This window comes from Pelodiscus sinensis, chromosome 13, assembly GCF_052426305.1.
Source record: "Pelodiscus sinensis isolate ZL-2025 chromosome 13, ASM5242630v1, whole genome shotgun sequence".
Classification (NCBI taxonomy): Eukaryota; Metazoa; Chordata; order Testudines; family Trionychidae; genus Pelodiscus; species Pelodiscus sinensis.
This window is the reverse complement of record NC_143064.1, coordinates 34,699,792-34,721,126: the sequence shown is the minus strand read 5'-3', so window position 1 is coordinate 34,721,126 and position 21,335 is coordinate 34,699,792. Positions and strand designations below refer to the sequence as shown.

At 43.4% G+C, this 21,335-nt stretch overlaps 1 protein-coding gene across 3 annotated transcripts in view; it reads left to right on the top strand.

Moving 5' to 3' along the window:
* The window catches only part of CHM (CHM Rab escort protein), a 232,771-nt gene that overhangs the window by 152,072 nt on the left and 59,364 nt on the right, over positions 1-21,335 (top strand). For all 3 annotated transcript variants that reach the window (XM_075940753.2, XM_075940752.2, XM_075940754.2), the window contains 2 exons: positions 16,852-16,956; positions 20,291-20,354. In XM_075940753.2, coding sequence (XP_075796868.2) covers positions 16,852-16,956; positions 20,291-20,354 — 169 coding nt within the window. The remainder of the gene's footprint in view (positions 1-16,851; positions 16,957-20,290; positions 20,355-21,335) is intronic.

Genomic DNA, 21,335 nt, shown 5'->3' with positions numbered 1-21,335 from the left:
TATCAAATCCCCCCCTCACTCTTCTCTTCTGCAGACTAAACAAACACAAATCCCTCAGCCTCTTCTCATAGGTCATGTGCTCCAGCCCCCTAATCATTGTGGTCACTCTCCGCTGGACCCTCTTCAATGTCTCCACGTCCTTTCTATAGTGGAGGGCCCAGAACTGGACACAATACTCCAGGTATGGCCTCACCAGAGCCAAATAAAGGAGAATAATCACTTCTCTAGATCTGCTGGCAGTGCTCCTTCTAATGCACCCTAGTATGCCATTAGCCTTCTTGGCTACGAGGGCACAGCGTTGATTCATATCCGGCTTCTCATCCAGTGTAACCTCCAGGTCCTTTTGTGCAGAACTGCTGCTTAGCAATTCGGTCCCCAGCCTGTAACACTGCTTGGGATTCTTCCTTCCAAAGTGCAGGACTCTACACTTGTCCTTGTTGAACCTCATCAGATTTCTTTTGGCCCAGTCCTCTAAAATGTCTAGTTCACTCTGGACCCTATAGCTGCCATCCCAACGTATCTACCTCTACCCCTAGTTTAGTGTCATCCGCGGACTTGCTGAGAGTGCAATCCATCCCCTCATCCAGCTCATTAATAAAAATTTTGAACAAAACTGGCCCTACAACTCATGCTTGTGGTACTCCACTAAAAACTGACCACCAACCTGACATCAAGCCGTTGATCACTACCCGTTGGGCTGGACAGTCTAGCCAGCATTTTATCCATCTTACAGTCCATTTATCCAATCCATACTCCCTTAACTTGCTGTCAAGAATGTTGTGGGAGACCGTATCAAAAGCTTTGCTGAAGTCAAGGTATATCACATACACTGACATATCCACAGTCATCTATTCTACCTCATCATAGAAGCTAATCAAATTGGTCAGGCATGACTTGCCTTTCATTAATCCATGTTGACTATTCCTGATAACTTTTCCCTCTTCCAAGTGCCTCAAAATGGATTCCTTGAGGATCCCATCCATGATTTTTCCGGGGACTGAGGTAAGGCTGACAGGTCTGTAGTTCCCTGGATTTCCCTTCTTCCTTTTTTTAAAGGTGGGCACTACATTTGTCTTTTTCCAATCATCCGGGATCTCTCCTGATCTCCACGAGTTTTGAAAGATAATGGCCAAAGGCTCTGCAATGACATTTGCCAACCCCCTCAGTACCCTCAGATGCATTAAATCTGGACCCATGGGTTTGTTTATGTCTAGCTTTTCTAAATAGTTACTAACTTTTTCTTTCCCCACATCTGTCACTAGGTTACCTCCTTCATCCAGTAAGGGCCCCACACCCTCTCTGATCACCCTCTTATTGCTAGCATACCTGTAGAAACCTTTCTTGTTACCCTTCACATCCCTTGCTAGCTGCAATTGCAATTGTGCTTTTACTTTCCTGATAACTCCTGTGCATTCTCGAGTAATATATTTATACTCCTCCCTAATCATCTGTCCAATTTTCCACTTTTTGTAAGCTTCCTTTTTGTGTTTAAGCTCACCATGGATATCCCCGGTAAACCAATCTGGTCACCTACCATATTGGCTTTTCTTATTGAACATTGGGATGGTTTCTTCCTGTGCCTTCAATAAGGCTTCTTTAAAATACTCCAGCTCTCCTGGACTCCTTTCCTCTTCATGTAAGCATCCCAGGGAATCCTGCCCATCAGTTCTGTGAGGGAGTCAAAGTCTGCTTTTCTGAAGTCTAGGGTGTGTATTTTGCTACTCTCCTTTCTTGCTTTGGTCAGGATCCTGAAATCTACCATCCCATGAACGCTGCTTCCCAGGTTGTCACCCATTTCTACTTCCCCTACTAGTTCCTCCCTGTTTGTGAGCAGCAGATCAAGCTGCGCTTGGCCCCCTGGTCAGTTCCTATAGCACTTGTACCAAGAAGTCCTCTTGTTGTTACTTACAGTCCACAACTCAGACCCCTCCAACGCACCATACACAATCTACAACCCATCCTGGAAAATGATCCCTCACTCTCAGATGCCTTGGGAGAAAAACCTATCCTTGCTTACAGACAATCCCCTAACCTGAAACATATACTTTCTGATAACCATGCCACACAACCACATCATAAGCTCCAGGAACCCGTCCCTGCAACCAGAAAAGATGCCAACTATGCCCACATATCTACACTGACAAATTCATTACTGGAGCAAACAACACAAGCCATAAAATCAAAAGATCATTTGACTGCTCATCTAGTAATTTCATCTATGCCATGAAATGCCAACAGTGCCCCTCTACTATATATTGGTCAAACTGGACGTTCTCTATGGGAAATAATCAGTGGACATAAATCGGATATATGTAAGGAAAATACTCAGAAGCCAGTGGCAGAACATTTCTGTTTCCCTAACCATAATCTCACAGATCTGAAGGTGGCAATCTTGTCACAGGCCAGCTGCTCAAGCCAAATACACAGGGAAAGCTTGGAATTACAATACATATGCAAATTCAATTCAGTTACTCATGGACTTAATCAAGATATGGGGTGGTGGACCCTTTATCACTGAAGGTGCTAACAGCTTTCTGAATGGTATCCTTCCTACCTTACCAGTCTATCCACTGACTTTGATCTTTATCTACTCAGGTTTAGCACCCTTTCTCCTGATACTTTATGTATAGAGGTAGGGGGGTGGGCAACAGAGCATCTTTCTCTCCCCCTGCCCCTTCCCTTCTCCTATTTATTTCGAGTTTTCTTATCCCCTAGTCATAACTCTGGTCTTCTGAAGAAGTGGGCTGTGCCCACGAAAGCTCATGATACCTTCTACCTGTTTTGTTAGTCTATAAAGTGCTACCAGACCATTGGATTGTTTGTGTACTGCTATATTGGTCTCCCAACAGATGTCAGGGTGACTGAAGTCCACCATGGAAACCAGGGGCTGAGATCTGGAAACTTCTCTCAGTTGTCCGAAGAAAGCCTCGTCTACCTCTTCCACCTGATCTGGTGGTGTACATCAGACCCCAACCACAACATCACCCCTCTTCCTTCCACCGCTAAACTTTACCCATCAACAGGCTTTTCATGGTTTATATACAGGCAGTCCCCGGGTTACGTACAAGATAGGGACTGTAGGTTTGTTCTTAAGTTGAATCTGTATGTAAGTCGGAACTGGCGTCCAGATTCAGCCGCTGCTGAATCTGACCAGCAGTGGCTGAATCAGGATGCTTGGGGCAGAACAGCTGGGGTGCTGCCCGGTTGGTCCCGTAGCGCCCAGAGCGGCGCTACGGGACCAACTGGCAGCGTCCCAGCTGCTGTACCACAGGTGTCTGGAGCAAAGCCACGGAGCACGGGGGCAGCGGGACAGCCCAGACGCGCCGTGGCTGTCCTGCTGCCCTCGGGCTCCGTGGCTTTGCTCTGCTTTGCTCCCCGTCCCCCGGGTCTGCAGACCAGGGGGACAGGGAGCAAAGCGGCGGAACACGCGGGCAAACTCCCTCCTTCACCAAACTCCCTCTCAGACTTCACAGAGTCTCTTGCACCCCATTCCCTTATCCCATGTGCCCTTCTGCACTGAATCTCCATCTTAGACCGCGCACCTCCTCCACAGGAAAGTGCAACCCTTGACCACTTTCCAAAATCTTAGAATGGTCCCTTACCCAAAAATATTGCCTATCCCTGATCTAAGTAGTACAAATACAAATCTGGTCTGATAATCAATCTTATTTTTTTCCTCTCATCTTCTGTACAGTATCCAATGCTGTGGTATCAAACTAATTAGGTCTAAAGGTCCAAATTCTATGTTTAATTTTGGTCTGTGGGTTTGTGTTATAATTTGGACTACATACCTCCTATTGGTGTCAGAAGGAAGCTAGTACATAGATATGGCCTTTGTGTAGTTACTAACGTTTTAGATATTATAGTAATCTTTTCATACCTTTTTGTCAGATTTAGTATTGCTCAGTGAGAAAACATTTCTACTTTTTCTAGGAATACCACTCTTTCTGCCCTTTGTTTTCTTACTTTTTTTTGTGCCTCCTCTTTTCTTCTGTGCAGAAGCTCTACTCCTCATTTTTCTGTGGCTTCATTTTCACTTCCTTCCTATGCTAGTCACTTAAATGATTTGCAATGGAAAAGCTAATGTTGATATTGATGTTTCATTATTGGGCTTTCATGTCAATGGTCCAGTGACAGTAATATAGGGCAGAAAAGTTCACACCTCTTAGCCTTAGTTCCATGCTGCATGCACACTGAGGAAGACAGTGTATTGGTTGAATATGCTTTATTTACATCTGAGTAGTACAAATGTATACATATTATACTGAATTTTGTAAATATAGAACCATAGAATCATAGAACCATAGAACTGGAAGAGACCTCAGAAGGTCATCAAGTCCAGCCCCCTGCTCTAGGCAGGACCAATTCCAACTAAATCAACCCGGCCAGGGCTTTGTCAAGCCGAGACTTAAACACCTCTAGGGATAGACTCCACTACTTCCCTAGGTAACCCATTCCAGTGCTTCACCACCCTCCTAGTGAAATAGTTTTTTCTAATATCCAACCTGGACCTCTCCCACCACAACTTGAGACCATTGCTCCTTGTTCTACCATCTGTCACTACTGAGAACAGCCTCTCTCCATCCTCTTTGGAACCTCCCTTCAGGAAGTTGAAGGCTGCTATCAAATCCCCCCTCACTCTTCGCTTCTGCAGACTAAACAGACCCAATTCCCTCAGCCTCTTCTCGTAGGTCATATGCTCCAGCCCCCTAATCATTTTGGTTGCCCTCCGCTGGACCCTCTCCAATGCGTCCACGTCCTTTTTGTAGTGGGGGCCTAGAACTGGACACAATACTCACAGGGCTCATATATACATACCACAGAGGCTAGATCCAACCAACAGGATTCATGTTTTATTCCTATGTTATAATGTATAATTTAGGGAAGACACTTTTTTTGTATAATGAATTTTTAAAAATCATTCTCAAATCTCTGTTTTCCAACTATTTCGTTAATGTTCTCTGTGTCTTATCCTATTGTAGTCATGCACTAGAGAGATAGTAATCTGTTTCTGGTAGATTTTGTAATAGATCAGTGATTCTCAAAGTGGTCCATGGACCACTCTGAGAGAGCTGCTACCGGGTCGCTCCAGTTTCTTTACTTCACCGGCTACATGGCCACAGAGCCTTGTTGCTCCCATGGGCTGCCATTTGCAGCCAAGTGGAACCACGGGAAGCAGTGTGACTTGGACTTCTGCTTCCCGTAGCTCCCCTTGGCTGCAAATGGCGAACCGCAGCCCATGGGAACCATGAGGCTCCATGGCTGCAGAGCTGTTAAGTAAACAAAGCGAAGCGACCTGGTAGCGGACCACTTTGAGAAACATTGTACTTGATACAAGCCGTTCAAGAGATGTTGTGTTTACCCACTACAAGTTACTCCAAGTTGCCACCAGCAAAGTGGTCATTCAAAGAACAAAGAATAAAATGGATTTGGCATTGAAGTGTAATAAAGTGCTTTTATTAGCTGGTTGGCTATCATGTGACATGGCCAACAGCTCAGAAAGTTGATATGAATAGCAAAGTTGATCCTGTTTGTCATACTGGTTTAAGGATACACATGGAGGAGCCTCTCTGTCACTAAAACAAGTTCTCAAGCCACTACCCGCCTTTTCTGAAGCATATGTAACATACAGCTTATCAGTGGAGGGTCGATAAAGAGCAATAGTACCCAATAAAATTCTATCTTCACTAGATTATTGTCCACCTATTACATTCAAGAAAGCCATTCTATTATATAATTGTTAAATATAGCCCTTTACATGTAGTTTGTCATATATAAACCATCATAATAATATGAACAGAAGAAAGCTAAAATCTTTTTGTCATAGTTCTTCCAAGGCTTGAATAATGCAACTAAGAGGTTTTTCACTGTAGCTATGTATCTTTGTTTGAAAAGGTGTAGTATAAATAAGTATTTCTGCTTCAATTAAACATAAGCAAAGAAAGGAAGAAAAAAGCTAAAAATTACATACATAGGTAATTTAATATGAATCACCAATTTTTAAAAGGGTTTAATTACTTAAAAGATACCATGTTGCTAGAACTTGACATAACTCTGGTGTTGGTTAATGTGGCAAAGCTCCTATGAAAACTTGGTGGGTCCTGCGCTTCCTGGCGGATTTTCTTGTTTCAGAAGCTCACAGCACCCCATAGATTTAGGCACCACACCAAGAGCTTTAGTTTGCTGTTTGCTGAGCTCTTTTAATCATTGGCCAACGTATAGCAAAATGGAAAATAAACTCCACAGTCCTTTTCTCCAAGTGGAAATGTGGAGGTGGGTGTTGAGAGGGAACAGCCCACAGCCCTGTAATAGTAGCTGCCTGTGTGAATCCCCAAAACCTGCTATAAGACAGCTCCAAGACCTGTGGGCTACTTCCCCACACCTTCCCTAGCACTTTCCTTCTCTCTGGTTTGTCCGCCTTGTGTTCAGTTGTCGCCTTTCCTCCTACTCCCAGCAACATCCTTCTCTGTCCTCTCAGCTACTCGTATGCCCCAACTGTAGGCAAAGCTTCTTTTATAGCCAGTCTGAACTGGTTTTCTTATTTACCCCCAGGTGTCCTAATTAGCCTAAGGTGGCCTGACTCTGCAGGCCTGGTCAATTAGCCCCCGGTGTCCACTGCCCGTGATTGCCTCTGCTGGTTCTAAACCAGTCCTGCCCTCTTACTCTGGGAACAGAGATCTCCTCAGTCTGAGACTTATACCTGTATATTGCCTCTCCACAACTTTCTTATAGCCTTCTGCTCTGTCCCTGTCAATCCTTACTCTTGTCTTCTGCCCTTGCACCCCTCACTTCTTCAGGAGGAATGTGTGGGGTGAGGGGGCTGCTGCTGTGGCAGGCAGGCCTTGGCTGTTTTTCATTCTGGAACAGGCCCCCTCTTTTTCTTCTCTCCTGTGGTTTGCAGGCAACTTCCTCCCCCCTCACCTCAGCTACCTGTTGAGGCTGCTGGATCTGGGGATGAGTAGGAGCCTCTGCTGCCCTACCTCTGGGCGGGGAAGTAGGGAGGATCTCCTCTTACAACTTCGTGGGGTTCTACCCAGACTCTATCCTCTTTAGTGCTGAAGGCCTGGACTCCACCACTCCTGCTGCTGCTCCCCCTGAGGCAGAGGAGGTAAGAGGGCTGCTTTAGGGCAGCTCCTATGGTCCTTTCTCCCCACAGCTTGCTCTGTGGTGGAGGTGCTGTAAGCAGTTTGTAAGAGGCCCACTCTCCATCTCGGTCCCTAGGTTGTGGCTAGTGCAGCTCTTGTGGGGCGCTGAGAGTGGGGTGTGGATCACCTCCCCCCGGTTTCCCTATGCTGTATTTCTGCTGCTGCTGCCACCAATACTGCTGCTTCCTCCCTAGCCTCAGTTGCTGCAGGGGCCTTTTTCCATTCTTGGCCCCACTGCTTGACCTCCTCCCCCTTTTGCTCTGCTGGGCCCTGCAGCAGGTACTGGGGGGTTGCAACTTAGGTGCCTGCTGGCACACTTGTCCTCTCCCCATCCTCAATGTCTAGCTGCCCTCTCCCCCCCTTTTAGCAGCAGGCCCTCTCTCTCCACTGCCTCCTCCCCATCTTTTTCCTGTGTGCCCATGCTCCCATTTTCTCTTGTTTGGCACCTAAGCCTCCCTTTCTTTCCTAGTTACCCTCCCCCAATACACAGTTTCACTTCCTCCTGTTGATACTTTTAGTTCAGGCATTGGCTCCCACGAGGCGTTTTTTGTTTCTCCCGCTCCCAGCACATCTGGGGCTATTCTCCCACTGCCACTGCCGTTACTGTCAGGAATTTCAGGTTCCCAGCTTTCCTGTTAGTCGCAGGGCCCATAGGGGATCTGGCCAGAAGATGTTAGGGGGCCTGAGGCCCCAACGCCCAATGTGCTGAAGGGCGAGATGTGTGGTTTCTTGGGGTATGTCTACACTACCCCGCTAGTTCGAACTAGCGGGGTAATGTATGCATACCGCACTTGCAAATGAAGCCCGGGATTTGAATTTCCTGGGCTTCATTTGCATAAGCGGGGCGCCGCCATTTTTAAAACCCCGCTCGTTCGAACCCCGTGCAGCGCAGCTACACGGGGCACGAACTAGGTAGTTCGAATTAGGCTTCCTAGTTCGAACTACCGTTACTCCTCATGGAATGAGGAGTAGCGGTAGTTCGAACTAGGAAGCCTAGTTCGAACTACCTAGTTCGTGCCCCATGTAGCCACGCTGCACGGGGGTCGAACGAGCGGGGTTTTAAAAATGGCGGCGCCCCGCTTATGCAAATGAAGTCCGGGAAATTCAAATCCCGGGCTTCATTTGCAAGTGCAGTATGCCTACATTACCCTCCTAGTTCGAAATAGGAGGGTAGTGTAGACATACCCTTGGAGCCATGGATGTCTTTCAAGAACAAAGTGGCTCTCGCCCTTCAGCACTGAGGAGACTTCCATCCCATCCTCTGGACCATAAGGGCCATTTTAGGGGTGTGTAAAGGGACTGGGCGGCAGGAGGCTGCAGCCTACTGGCAGACCCACAGCTTTTGTGATGCCCTGCTTACATTTAGGTACAGTCAGTTTTCTGCAGTGCCCAATAGGGACTGCCCACATACCTGCCAGCGAGGATCTTTCCCAGCCCTCTCAATGCTGCTGTTCATCCTTGCCGCTCTGAACACCTGGTGCTGTAGGCTAGGTCTCTGCAGGTGTTAGATGCTCTCTTTCCTTCAGGAGGTGGGGTACTCTGCCTTTTTCTACAGGAGACCCACACTTTTCCAGCTGCCGAGGCTAGCCGGCAGCTGGAGTGAGGGGACAGGTTCTGTTTCAGCTATCTGTCAGCCCGTGAATCCCGAGTGGTGCCCCTGTTCTCCCCGAACCTACAGCCTGAGTTTCTGGGGACTGCTGAGTTGTGCACGTTTGCCTGCTGCACCTCTGGGTTTGTGTGGAGGGGCGGACATTAAATCTTGTTAACATCTAAGCCCGGACGTCCGGCCTGGAGAGGCTCCGCTTCTTCAGCAGGCATCGGCCTTCCTCGGCTCTCTGAATCCTCGTGAGTGCCTGGTCCTGAGTTGGGGTTTCAGTTGCACCCTCGAGGAACGGGACTTCACAGGGACCGAGCAGTGCCAGGCCACCGCAGACATCCTCAGGGAGATAATAGAGCAATACTCCCTGGTGGTCGTCTGGTGTGACCACCACCCGGAAAGGGACCCTGCTCCTGGTACTTTCCTTTGTCATTTGGCATTCACCTTTGTCTGGGTGGTGGGTCAATGGTCATTTCACTCTTGATTGGACTGCATTTATATTTCTCGTTATCACCTTTCTCAGGCCCACTCTTCTAGGATTTGGCCAGCCCTGTTCTCGGGCTACCACTTGGTGGCCGTGACAGCCTCTCTCTCCTCGGAAGGAGTGGGGCCTACCTACTGGCATTTCAACAATAGCTTGCTGGAGGATGTGGGCTTCATAGCGTCTTTCTGGGAGTCCTGGCTGGCCTGGCATGGGCAGCAGTGCACCTTTCCCTTGGCACAGCAGTGGTGGGATGTGGGGAAAGTGTGCATGTGGCTCTTCTGCAGTGACTACACCCTGGGGACCAGCCGGCGGCAGGATGCAGCAATAGGAACAGGAGGTTTTAGATCTAGAGAGGTGTCTGGCCACTTGCCCTGGAGATCCATCCCTCTGTGGAAAGTACCAGGAGAAGCGGAAGGAACTCAGGGCTGTCGACCACCTTCGGGCCCGGGGTGCCTTTGTTCGTTCTTGCATCCATTTACTCCAGGAGCTGAATCACGATACTCACTTCTTCTATGCCCTGTAGACAAAGAGGAGGGCTAAAAAACTTCTGGCAGAGGACGGCATGCTCCTCCCCATGGATCTGGTGGAGATGTGCGAGAGGGCTCGAGCCTTTCTATGCCTCCCTTTTCTTTCTGGATCTGACTGACACCAACACCCATAGAGATCTCTGGAATGATCTCCCAACCGTCAGCCTGGGTGACTGGGACTGCTGAGAGCTGCCTTTCTCTCTCTGGTCGAGTTCTCAGAAGCCCTCCGTCTCATGACCACCAATAAGTTCATGAGCATGGTCGGGCTGACCATGGAGTTCTACCGTGTGTTGTGGGATGTCCTTGGTCCTGACCTTGCTAGTGTCTGAGCTGAGTCCTTGGAGAGCAGGGTCCTCCTTTTATCGTGCAGCCGGTCCCCTTTCGAACCGCACCAAAGAGTCACCTGTACACACTCATGCTTCACATTCTTCACTTCCCCACCCTCATGTCCTGCACAGATACCAAGTGGCAGGACCACTTACCACCAACATGGTGGGTAGCCCTGGTGGGCCAGTCTTTACTCCACCTTTGGTTCCGCGGCCCGCTGGGAACATCAGCTGGAGAATCCTCCACAGTGCTGTGAGCACGGGTGTGTACTTGGTGTATTTCACTCCTGTTCCCAACACTTGCCCCTTCTATGGCATGAGGGAGTCCCTGGCGCATGTTTATCTTGAGTGTGCCAGGTTACAGCCCCTTTTTTGGCTCTTCCAGAACCTCTAGTTGAGGTTTTGGCTGCACTTCTCCCCTCACCTATTAATTTATGCATATCCCATCCGTGGCTCCACAAAGTTGCAGGACCTCCTCCTTAACCTCCTCCTGACTATAGCCAAGATGGTAATCTACAAGATGTGGCATAGTGGGAGTGCTTTCTGCTCTGTAACCCGGGGTTTCCCCACGCTGTGATGTGTGATTCCCACTGATTCGCCCACATGTGTATTGGCCCAGACATCTAGTCCCAGCCTTTGCAGATAGCACTGCTCTTCCCAGGGGGAGAGACAAAGGAAGGGAGACGGAGATGGCCACCTGGCCGGGGGGCAGGCCCTGTGATCTGGGCAATTTTTAGCTGGAAAACCATGAAGAGAACAGACTAAGCAGAGTGCTGAGCTGCCAGCTTCTAACTCCTTATGTCCACATCACATCTATGCTGTGCTGTATCCTGGAAAAGCAATAAACCCTCTCTATTCTACTTGCTGGCGGACTCTCATCTTGCTGGAGATAGGGTGCAGGATCGGGGGGATCCCCGACGCACCGCCACACAAGACCAGGGAGCAGAGGTTGACTGAGGGAGGGGCCTGCGACTGTGGGACCTATTTCTGCTCCTGTATCCATTCACGCATCCTGGTAGAGTTCCACTGGGTGGCGTCTGCTAGCTCTCTTGAGACCTTCGAGGGGCAGTGGGTGCTATCTGGGTTCTCTGTTTGTTGTCCACATTCGGCTACATTGTTTTGACCCTATGACCTCCAAACCCATCCCTATTTTTTCTTTGTCCCCAGTAATCAATTGGTGTGCTGGGCTCTGTGGACCCTCCCCATAGTCTGGGAGGCTCACCTCCCAGAATTGAATAGGACTACTTTTTTATAGCCTTCTGTTGTGACCCTGTCACATGAATGAACTTGAAAGAGCATCATGGTGTTTGCACTAAAAGAAATGAAAAGCGAATTTCATTACTATTAACCTTTCATTATCTTTTTGCTTTTAATTCCTGTATACTAAATAGAGATTGTTCATTTGGCTTAACTTGGTAAGATTTAAGGTATTTTAATTTACATCAAGTATATTTGAAGTATGGCTCCATTAAAAATAATTGCTAACATTTTAAGTTGAGTCTACTTTAAATGTGTTTCTACTAAAATAATTCTGTCCCAAACCTGAAGAGATGTGACAAATTAAAATTTATATTTCTATAATAAAAAGAAATAGCAAACACTGTAATTTACATATCTTTCCTGAAATATTGCATACTGGCTTTGTCAGTGCTGGTAAGTCCATTTCAAGGATGTCGCCCTTAGTCCATTAGTTTGGATAATGAGCCCTATAAAGTACATTTATAACTCATGGCATTGCAAGGATATGGCTTCTAATTTTCATCCTTTTATCTAGGCACATTGAAAGAAGGTCAATGGAGGGCTCTATATGATTCATTGTCCCAACGCATATCAGATGACAGAGACCTGATAATGTCAGTGCATAAATGTTTTCTTATTGGGTAGCAGCACTTGACAGAAATCTTCTCATGATTATTCTTTAAAGTGAAGTATAAACTCATTGTGCTTCTTTCTTCTTTTAATATCTCTTTTCTGTTTAAAATTTTATCAGACATATGACTTGATAGCTATTCCTGAGTAAAAGAGAGAACAACACTTAGCAGGAAAATAAAAAGGCTATATAGTTGCTTTTGCTGGCTTTGAGTGATGACATTTAATGAACCTTTCCCCTCCAGAATGTTTGGGGGAATGTGGGATACTTGTTCATAAACAATAAAAAAGATTATAAGCGGATATGAATAGTGCCAGCTTAACTTACTTGTTTATTAGCAGTATTTAAATGAGCACTTTAGAATGATCACATTTAAAAAAATTAAAGTAACAAATGAAATACATGTTGAGTTGCATGATTTACAGTTTATGTGTGTGGTATTTCATGTTTAAATGCGATAAGAAAAATATTAAGCTAGTTTTAGATATTTAATATTTATTTTTAAATTAAATGGCTATAATGTGCATGGAAGTTGCTGAATTTAGATTGAGTTAGAATGTTAGATGGGTAGTATGGAAATGACATATAATTATGAAATTAGCATTAATAGATTTTATCAGTCTCTTGTACACTTGCTGCCACTTAGTTTTTGCTACCATTCCAACTAAATCGTGAGTCTATTCTACCTGTATTTCTCTTCTGTCACTCATTTCAAGCGCTACATAAAATATAGGGATTAAATCCTTGTGCCATTGAAGACAATACCAACACTACCAACTCCTTAGGATTTCATCTTTTGTGAGATGTTCAGGTTAGATTACTGTGTGAAAGTGACTGATAACTAAATAAAAGTATTTATTCTTAATTTGTAATCGGATATTTTGTTGGTAGATAAGTAATTGCATCTGACGAAGTGGGTCTTTGCCCACGAAAGCTTATGCTCCTACACTTCAGTTAGTCTATAAGGTGCCACAGGACTCCTCGTCGCTAATACAAACAAAGTGGCATAATATCAAAGAATATTTAACCATGTACAAGAGTGAACCCTGTTAGGGATTCTCTTACGTTGATACAAAAAACAGGACTATGTAGCCCTTTAAAGACTAACAAGATGGTTTATTAGGTGTTGAGCTTTTGTGGGCCAGACCCACTTCCTCAGATCAAATTGTGGAAAAAAATTGGCATGACCATATATACCAAAGGGATACAATCAAAAAAAGCGAACACATATAAAAAGGACAAATCAAATTTCAGAACAGAGGGGGGATGAGGAGGGGAGGTAATGTCTGTGAGCTAATGACATTAGAGGTGATCACTTCTTATGTTGATCACATTCCAAAATATGCTCCATTGAGGCAACTGATTTCTGTCATTTGGGTAGCCAATTCAGAAAGGCTTCACTCTGCTGAGTAGGAGATGTTTTGCACATCAGACCAATACTATTTCATCAAACTTTTGAATTTTCTATACAAAAAGTGATCTGACATTATAGAAAACCTTAACAATCCTTTTGAGAATCCAGGATGAAACCTTAAAGATCTTTGTAATATTGAAGGGAGAGGGTAGAAAGATAGGAAGGAAAAAACTGTTGAATGCACATCCTGCTTAAAGCTGAGCTAATAACAGCAATCATTAAGAAGAATATTCTTTGAAATTGTAGTCTTGGATAGTGTATTCGACTTCTCAGCTTTGAGAAAATACAAACAATGAAACATAATGTGGCTTCAAACCATGTCAGTAGTGGCAATTCTAATTATTGCCCATGCAGCACTAAAATAACTGAAGAACTGTTCTCCTGCATTACCCTTGCTATGCTTGGTAAAGAGCACAAGGAAAGCTACCGAACATGTATGTCAATGGACGTTGCTTATAAAAAAAAAAATCCAAACTTAAAAAATAGTTACACTCAGCAATTAAAGAACAAAATATTGTTACAAACACCGGTCAGGTCCCAAAGGTGCCGGACTAGAGAAGTTCAACCTGTAATTTCCAATACTTTGAGATCCTTTTACTCCACTTGTGTAATATTTCAATAAAATAGCTAAACTTCAGCACATATTCCCCACTATTTTAGCTTCCTGCGCCACTATTCTTGTTACATATTTTGGATTTTGCACTCAGTTTTTGGCCCTGATAAGTACAGAAACATGATTTTGTTGCATTATACTTTGACATCAGATATGAAAAATTGCTATACCCTCAGATAGTGCCAGACAGTAGTATCACAATTTTTTTTGATAGCATCTGTTTTTTTACTTAGTAAATGAGTGATTTGGAGACTAATATCAATGAAGTTTCCTAGAAAATAACTAGTGTGGAAGGATTTCACAAAAAGATAGGTAGAGCTTATGTCATAGAGGCTAAATCTGTTTCATCTACCGATGTGCTCTAGGTCTTTTTTGTAAATTAAATTTTTCATTATTTTTATGTTATAGTAGTATGTACATGCAACACCTAACATCAAAGCTTATTATGCTGTGCTCTGAATGTAGAGATAAGAGACAATATGATAGTCTAAATGCTGGGCTGCTTAATTCTTTCTATATCCATATGTAGTACAGTGCACTGTAGAGTACATACACTGCAAACCCTGGTGACATAGCAATAAAAAGCAGTGTAAACTGCAAGGCAGTGCTCAGATGAGTACAGGCATCGTATGTGCCCAAGCGGTACCTCCCCCATCCATATTGCTGTTTTTAGCAGTGTACAGGCAGTCCCCGGGTTACATCAATCCGACTTACGTTGGATCCCTAGTTACAAACGGGGGGGGTGCACCTAGTGCGGGGAGCTTCCCCCACTGTCGCCGCCTCCGGTGGCACGGGGGGCACCCCCTCCTGCAGCAGACCAGGGAGACGCAGAGCAGCTTTTCTCGCTGCGGAGGACGCGGGTCTGCTGGGGGGAAGAAGACACCAGCCAAAAGGGGGCACTCCAGAGCGGAAAAATTAATTTCCTAGGGAACAGCAGGAGCAGCAGGCAGTGAGACCCATTGTGTTACAGTCCCCACCTTGGAAGCAACAGCACTAGAGCTGCAAGTATCTTGTTAGCGTCACGTGAAATTAACAAGTCCCTTCCAGCCTGGCAGAGGTGAAGCTGAAAAATTACCCAGTTTTGTGGGTGGGCAAGAATGGGGAGGAGCAGGAGAGAAGGGAAGAGGGGATAAGCCCCAACCCCACACCCTGGCAGGAGCGGAGCAGGGTAAGCCCTGAGGGGATGGGTCTGGTTGCAAAGTGGGTGCGTGGACAATGAGGTCCCACCTGTGGGACCCACTCCTGTTCCCAACACAGAATTTTTCTTTAAAATTAATCCTGTGGATAAATTCACACACACACTTCACAGGAAGGGATTTCCATTTTCTGCTCAGCAGAATACAACAACAGCTTTGATTGTATCAATATTTCACTGCTCTCCAATGACTATTGATTACACTTAATACCCATTTCACTGAACCATCTGTAGCAAATTCTATTTGGAACAGTAATATGCATTGAATAAACTTTTTTTAGTTATAAAAAACAAAGATTCTGACTATTAAATGAATAACTGGGATCTTTCAGGTACCCCAAAAGGAAGATTTGGATATAGAATGAAACACTGAAACTTATGATCAATTTTTAATTAAAATATCAACCAAAAAAAACCTTCATATCAAAACAGGATGTGTTTTTCTTAGAATAAGGAAGTTGTATGAGAATCAGGGTCTTTTCCACCTAACTCCAGCTCCCCGTCCGTCCCCCAAAATATGTACCAGTTCCGACTTACATACAAATTCAACTTAAGAACAAACCTACAGTCCCTATCTTGTACGTAACCCGGGGACTGCCTGTATTATCCTGCTGCTTTCCCCCACAAGAACTTGTCACTGCTGTATGTACACATCACAGTGTGGACCCAGCTGATAAATCTCTATGTATCCTGCATGCTGCTACTAGTGTACAGAAGACCTTAGAGAAATTCTTAATATTAGATTTTCAAATATGTGCCTGAAGCAAATTTGTCTTCAAGACTGTTATCTACCATGATCATTGTGCTGCTCTTAGAACAATATGATATATTGTGTTTTGCCAGCTAAAGGATTAAATCATAAGTGCTTTGTGGAATCACAGACAATAGGACCAGAAAAGATCACTTGGATCACTCAGTTTGTCCCTTCCCACTACCCCAGTACCCTTTTCTCAAGGCTACTCCTTTACATTAGTCAAACTAACTTTCTTTCTAACTTGTCATTAAAGTTTTATTCCTACAGTAAAATTGTCCTTGCTAGGGATGTAAAAGGGAACCGGTTAGCCGGTAAGCGCTACCTTTCCGGCATCTGGTGGGGCCGAAGCAGCCATCCACCCACGGCATGACACGGCAGGCCCTGCCTGGCCCACCATACCTTAGGCAGGGAGCTGCTCCATCAGCCCTCTGCCCATGTTGAGACACGGCGGGCTGGTTTAACTGGTTAACATTTTAAACAGGATTTTACATCCCTCAGCCTTACTTTGATAAATGGTACCAATGGAAAACATACCATGGTGATATGGCATTGCACTCATGGTAAGAGTAGGAACTGGAGGTTCTATATAGGCAAGCAATATAAACCCTCAGCAATTGCTGTAAAGAGCCAGAATTAGTGATGCGATACATTATTTTTGTTTGTGTTCTAATAGTATTTATGGTATAATTTAGAACGAAGAGTTGCATGCACTATATTATGTGTTTCTTTTATAAGGTCATTTTATAAGTAATCAGATTTGTGTTGAGTAATTTCTAGCTGTTTGCAGGTAAAATTCATGGCATTTATTACTGTGTTGGAAACTCAATTGAATCCCTCAAATAATGTTCAACTACATGAACAGAACAAATTACTTATATAAGTTATATTGTGAAATTAATCTCTTCATATTGTATCTTCTTTTACAGATGTAAAGCAATGATAGATCACTTTGGGCAAAGAATAAGTGCTAAGTATTTTGTGGTAGAAGATAGCTACTTTTCAGAGAAAACATGCACAAATATGTGCTACAGGTAAATAATGTGCAAAAAGATTAAGTAGTGTTATTTTTAAAAAGTACAATATATAAAATATGTTGCAAATGAAATGTTACAGATTGGTGTAGAGAGCAGCTTCATGGTAACATAGCCTAATCCTCTGTGTGGCTTTTTTTCTTGCGTGTGCATAGTAAAGAGGGCACTATGCACCCTATACTTAGCTCCCTTAGTATTTTCATTGTAATTTTTTTCTGAAAGATTTGTATTAAAATCTAAGATTTCTGTTCATACAGTAGGAAATTAGTATTTGACAGGGGGATATTACTTGGTTAAGAGCGGCTTCTATTCAGATTTGGATAAGGGTTGAAAATCATCACTTTTTTTCTGTGCTGATGATGAAAGTTATAGCTTCTTGTGTATATTGGGTCTGCATTCTTGAAAAGAACAACAAATACCAAAAGAATGGATACCAGGGAATTTTTCTCCATAAGAAATTATGGCCTGCCCTGCCTCTTTCTGTCCCCTTCACCTCTCCTGCCTGTTCCTATCTATTTTACCCCCTCCTCCAAGGGCACCCTGTCCCCATTTCTTTCCCTCCCTCACAGTGCGACTTGCATATCACTGAATAGCTTGCCATGGTGGACAGGAGGTGCTGGGGGGTGGGGAATGCTGGCTGCCATTAGGTGCTAATCACTCACAGGAAAGTGATGCACAGGGTATGCAGATCAGGACCCATGTGAATGAGAACATGCTATTGATCAGTGACAGATACTTGAAATGACAAATAAGGGAGGTATGTCTACACTAGCTCGTTAATTCGAGCTAGGTAGGCAAATGAGGCGACTGGAGTTACAAATGAAGCCCAGGATTTATATATCCCGGACTTTATTTGCATGTTCCCGTCCGGTCACCATTTTGAAATTTCACTAGCCTGAACTCACTGCCGCGCAGCTACACACGGCAGTGAAACGTTAATTTGAACTAAGTCCTTAGTTTGAATTAACTGTTACTCTTCATGGAATGACACGAGGAATGTTACTCCTCGTGGAATGAGGAGTAACAGTTAATTCAAACTAAGGACTTAGTTCAAATTAACGTTTCACTGCTGCGTGTAACCGCACAGCAGTGAGTTTGGGCTAGTGAAATTTCAAAATGGCGACCAGACGGGGATATGCAAATAAAGCTCAGAATATTTAAATCCCGGGTTTCATTTGCAACTCCGGTCGCCTCATTTGTCTACCTAGCTCGAATTAACGAGCTAGTGTAGACATACCGGGAGAGATGTATGCCAGGGACCCCTGAAAAATGCTAAGTACAAGACTTGATTTTTTTTTAAAAAAAAAGGCTTCTCTACAGGAAATATCAGTACTTTGAGATTTATTTTCATCTCAGACATGTTTTAAGTTAATATTAATCATTGCATCTGACAGAACTGTCACGATGCTTCATTGGAATTATAGTCTTTTATGCTCGTATTTCTCCTTTGGACCTTGTTCCTGTCCCGTTGCATGCTGTGGTCTCTCCTTGTGGCCAAGCTGCCACGGTACTTCACTTTTGTTTTAATTTTCCCAATGGAAAATTCTTCCAAAAATCTACATTTCCCTAGGTAAAATTACAGTGCAGACAAAACACCATTTTCTGAGTGGGGAGATATTTATTTGAAGGTTTTCAATCGGCCCTGCCATGAACTCTGGAAAATCAGGCCCAACATTTCTCAAATTGGATACCTTGTCTTCAGCATACTGCAAGTGGCTGGGAAGGTGTGTGTGGGGGGGGGAGGGGTTCAAATTCTGGCTTTAATTTCCCTAAGCTTCAGTTTTTCATTTGTGAAACCCATCCCAATCTCATAGAGGTGGTATGAAGATAAATTTAGTAATGTGTTAGACTCACATATTATAGTAATTAATATTATAGTAAAGGAGATAAGAAAAAGTAATTATCCTTTGTTTCATGTTGGATTTGGGAGATGTACAGTAAATAAAGGATAGAGGCATACTTTGAATATAAAAACAAATATTGAATGTCTTATTCACTAAGCACACTCTAGCCTGTGCAATGCATGATGCAGAGCTCTTGTAGAAGAAGCATGCGTTCATGTGACTACCTCAGCGTGCACGTGTGTATGTTAGCAGACTTAATCAGAAAATGTAAACTAAGTTGTAGGCATTGGAGTTATATATTACAATATGTTTACGATAATATGAATATAATAATTCTGTAATGAACTCAATGCAAATAGGCCTCCATACCTGCATATAACTCCAGTGTTCCATGGATAAAGTTAACTTTTAGCATTTCCTAACTTTTGTGACGTTGACTTTGCAACTGTGCACGTATATCTGTGTATATCTCTGTATTTCTGTACAGGTACACATGGATTTATAGTGAAAAGACAGAAAAATGATTAGCAATATAGCTTGAGGCAATAATGCCCATGTGGAGTCACTCTTTCAAGCCACGCACCAATAGTTTTCTCTACAAACTTAAAAATGACTGTTTGTTGTTTCTTCCTTTTTTAGGTAGTGTTTTTTTCCCTAATTACAATGTAGTTGCAGTCATTCCTCCTTTTGAGATTTTTCTCTGGTTTAGCTCGCATCTTCATATAATGCTGGCAGCCACTGGGAGAACTGTACCAATACTAGCCACAGCCTTAGTGATAGTGATTTTGTTGCATTATTTCCCTCCCTTCTCTCTCTCTCTCCCTCTCAAATAGTCTGTTGGAAGATTGCTGCTGGGGGCTGCCAGTGCTCTATTTAAAAGTAACATTATTCTTGTACCATTTTTGCTTGATATACTTTTGTTGCTGACCAGTGTGACAAGCAGCACAAGAGCCAGGAAGCTTGTGGCAGATGCTGCAGAAAGAGCTATAAATTTAAATGTCTCAAATATGGAGTTTTATGGCATTAAATATGATTCATCGAAGCAATGTAATTCTTTGTGGTAATTTATATGATGGTTGCATGTTTCTAAAACTTTGTTACTCAAGATCATTTCATTTTTCCCACTGAATGCATATGAAATGTGTCAGTAATATATGTACTTATTCATAAAAATGTAAAATTTGCTTCAAAATGCTAGTTAGTGTATAACCAGAATATTGTAGAGTCACTGAAATAAAGGGTTCTGTAATAACATTCTGATTTTCAAATAAATGTTTTTATCCATGTAATAGAAGCTCAAGCCCTGGTCTTATAGCCTTTTACTCATATTTGTGCTTTTATTTTGGTCAATTGTTATAATGCATTAACTGAGGTTATTGAAGTTGGCTATTTCATAATAAGAAATATGTAATTAGTGATGTGTATTTTTAAAAGGCCTGAATTCAAATAGCTGTTTTGTGAAGTACCATAATTGCTTTATTTAATTGTAGGCAGATCTCCAGAGCAGTGCTCATTACAGATCAATCCATACTAAAGACAGATTCAGACCAGCAGGTATATATATTAATTCTGTATTAGTAATCTCTTTAAGGAGTTGTATATGAACACATTAAACTTCTGTGAACAATTAATTTGTATGTTTGCTTCTATTTGAATGTAACTTTCCGATTAGTTAGTTCTATTGATATTGTCTTAATCCCATTTTTTCTCCTTAAAATTGCAAATTAAACATAAAATCAGTGAAAATGGAAAACTGCTAGCTAGCAATAGGATTGGGATATTTTTGTGTCTGTTGGTAGTCGCAAAAATACCATGGATTGAATCAGAATTGAAACTAAATTTCAAAATTTTCCCTAGGTGATATTCCTCTAGGCCAGGAGGGGCATTTATATGTGTTTATTTGAGGAAACTAGCATAGTCCACGGTACAGTTGTTATCCTTTTGTTATCCATTCACTGAGGATATGTATCTGCACTGCAGTAGGACAACTACAGCTAGCCTTTGTTAGCCTTGGGCTCATAGGGCTCGGGCTGCAGGGCTTTTTGATGGCAGTGCAGATGGTTGGGCTTGTTCAGCAATCCAGCCTCTGTGACCCTCCCAGAGTTCAGGCACCGGGCTGAACCTGAACAGCCATGCTGCGAGTGAATAGCTTCCAAGTCTGAGCTCAGTGAGGCTGAATCAGCTGTAGGAGTTTAATTGTTGAAGGGGGAACATACACTTTAAATAGCATAATCTATTGAGTTCAAATCAGGTGCTGTAAAGTTCTCAACCCAAAGTACAACTTGCAGGGAAGTCTCATTCCAATCCATAATAATGATTAGCCATGAACGTTTCTTTACATCCCCTCCAAAACTTTTAAATGTTGACCATTATAACTCAGATATTTTTATTATCCATATAAATATACAGACCTTTAGATCTTGCCATATTCTTTGTGGAATTTACAGTTAGCCTATCTATTGCGTGGTTACAACAAAGAGGAGTCTATTAGACGAAGTGTGTTTTACCCATGGAAACTTATGCCCAAATAAATCT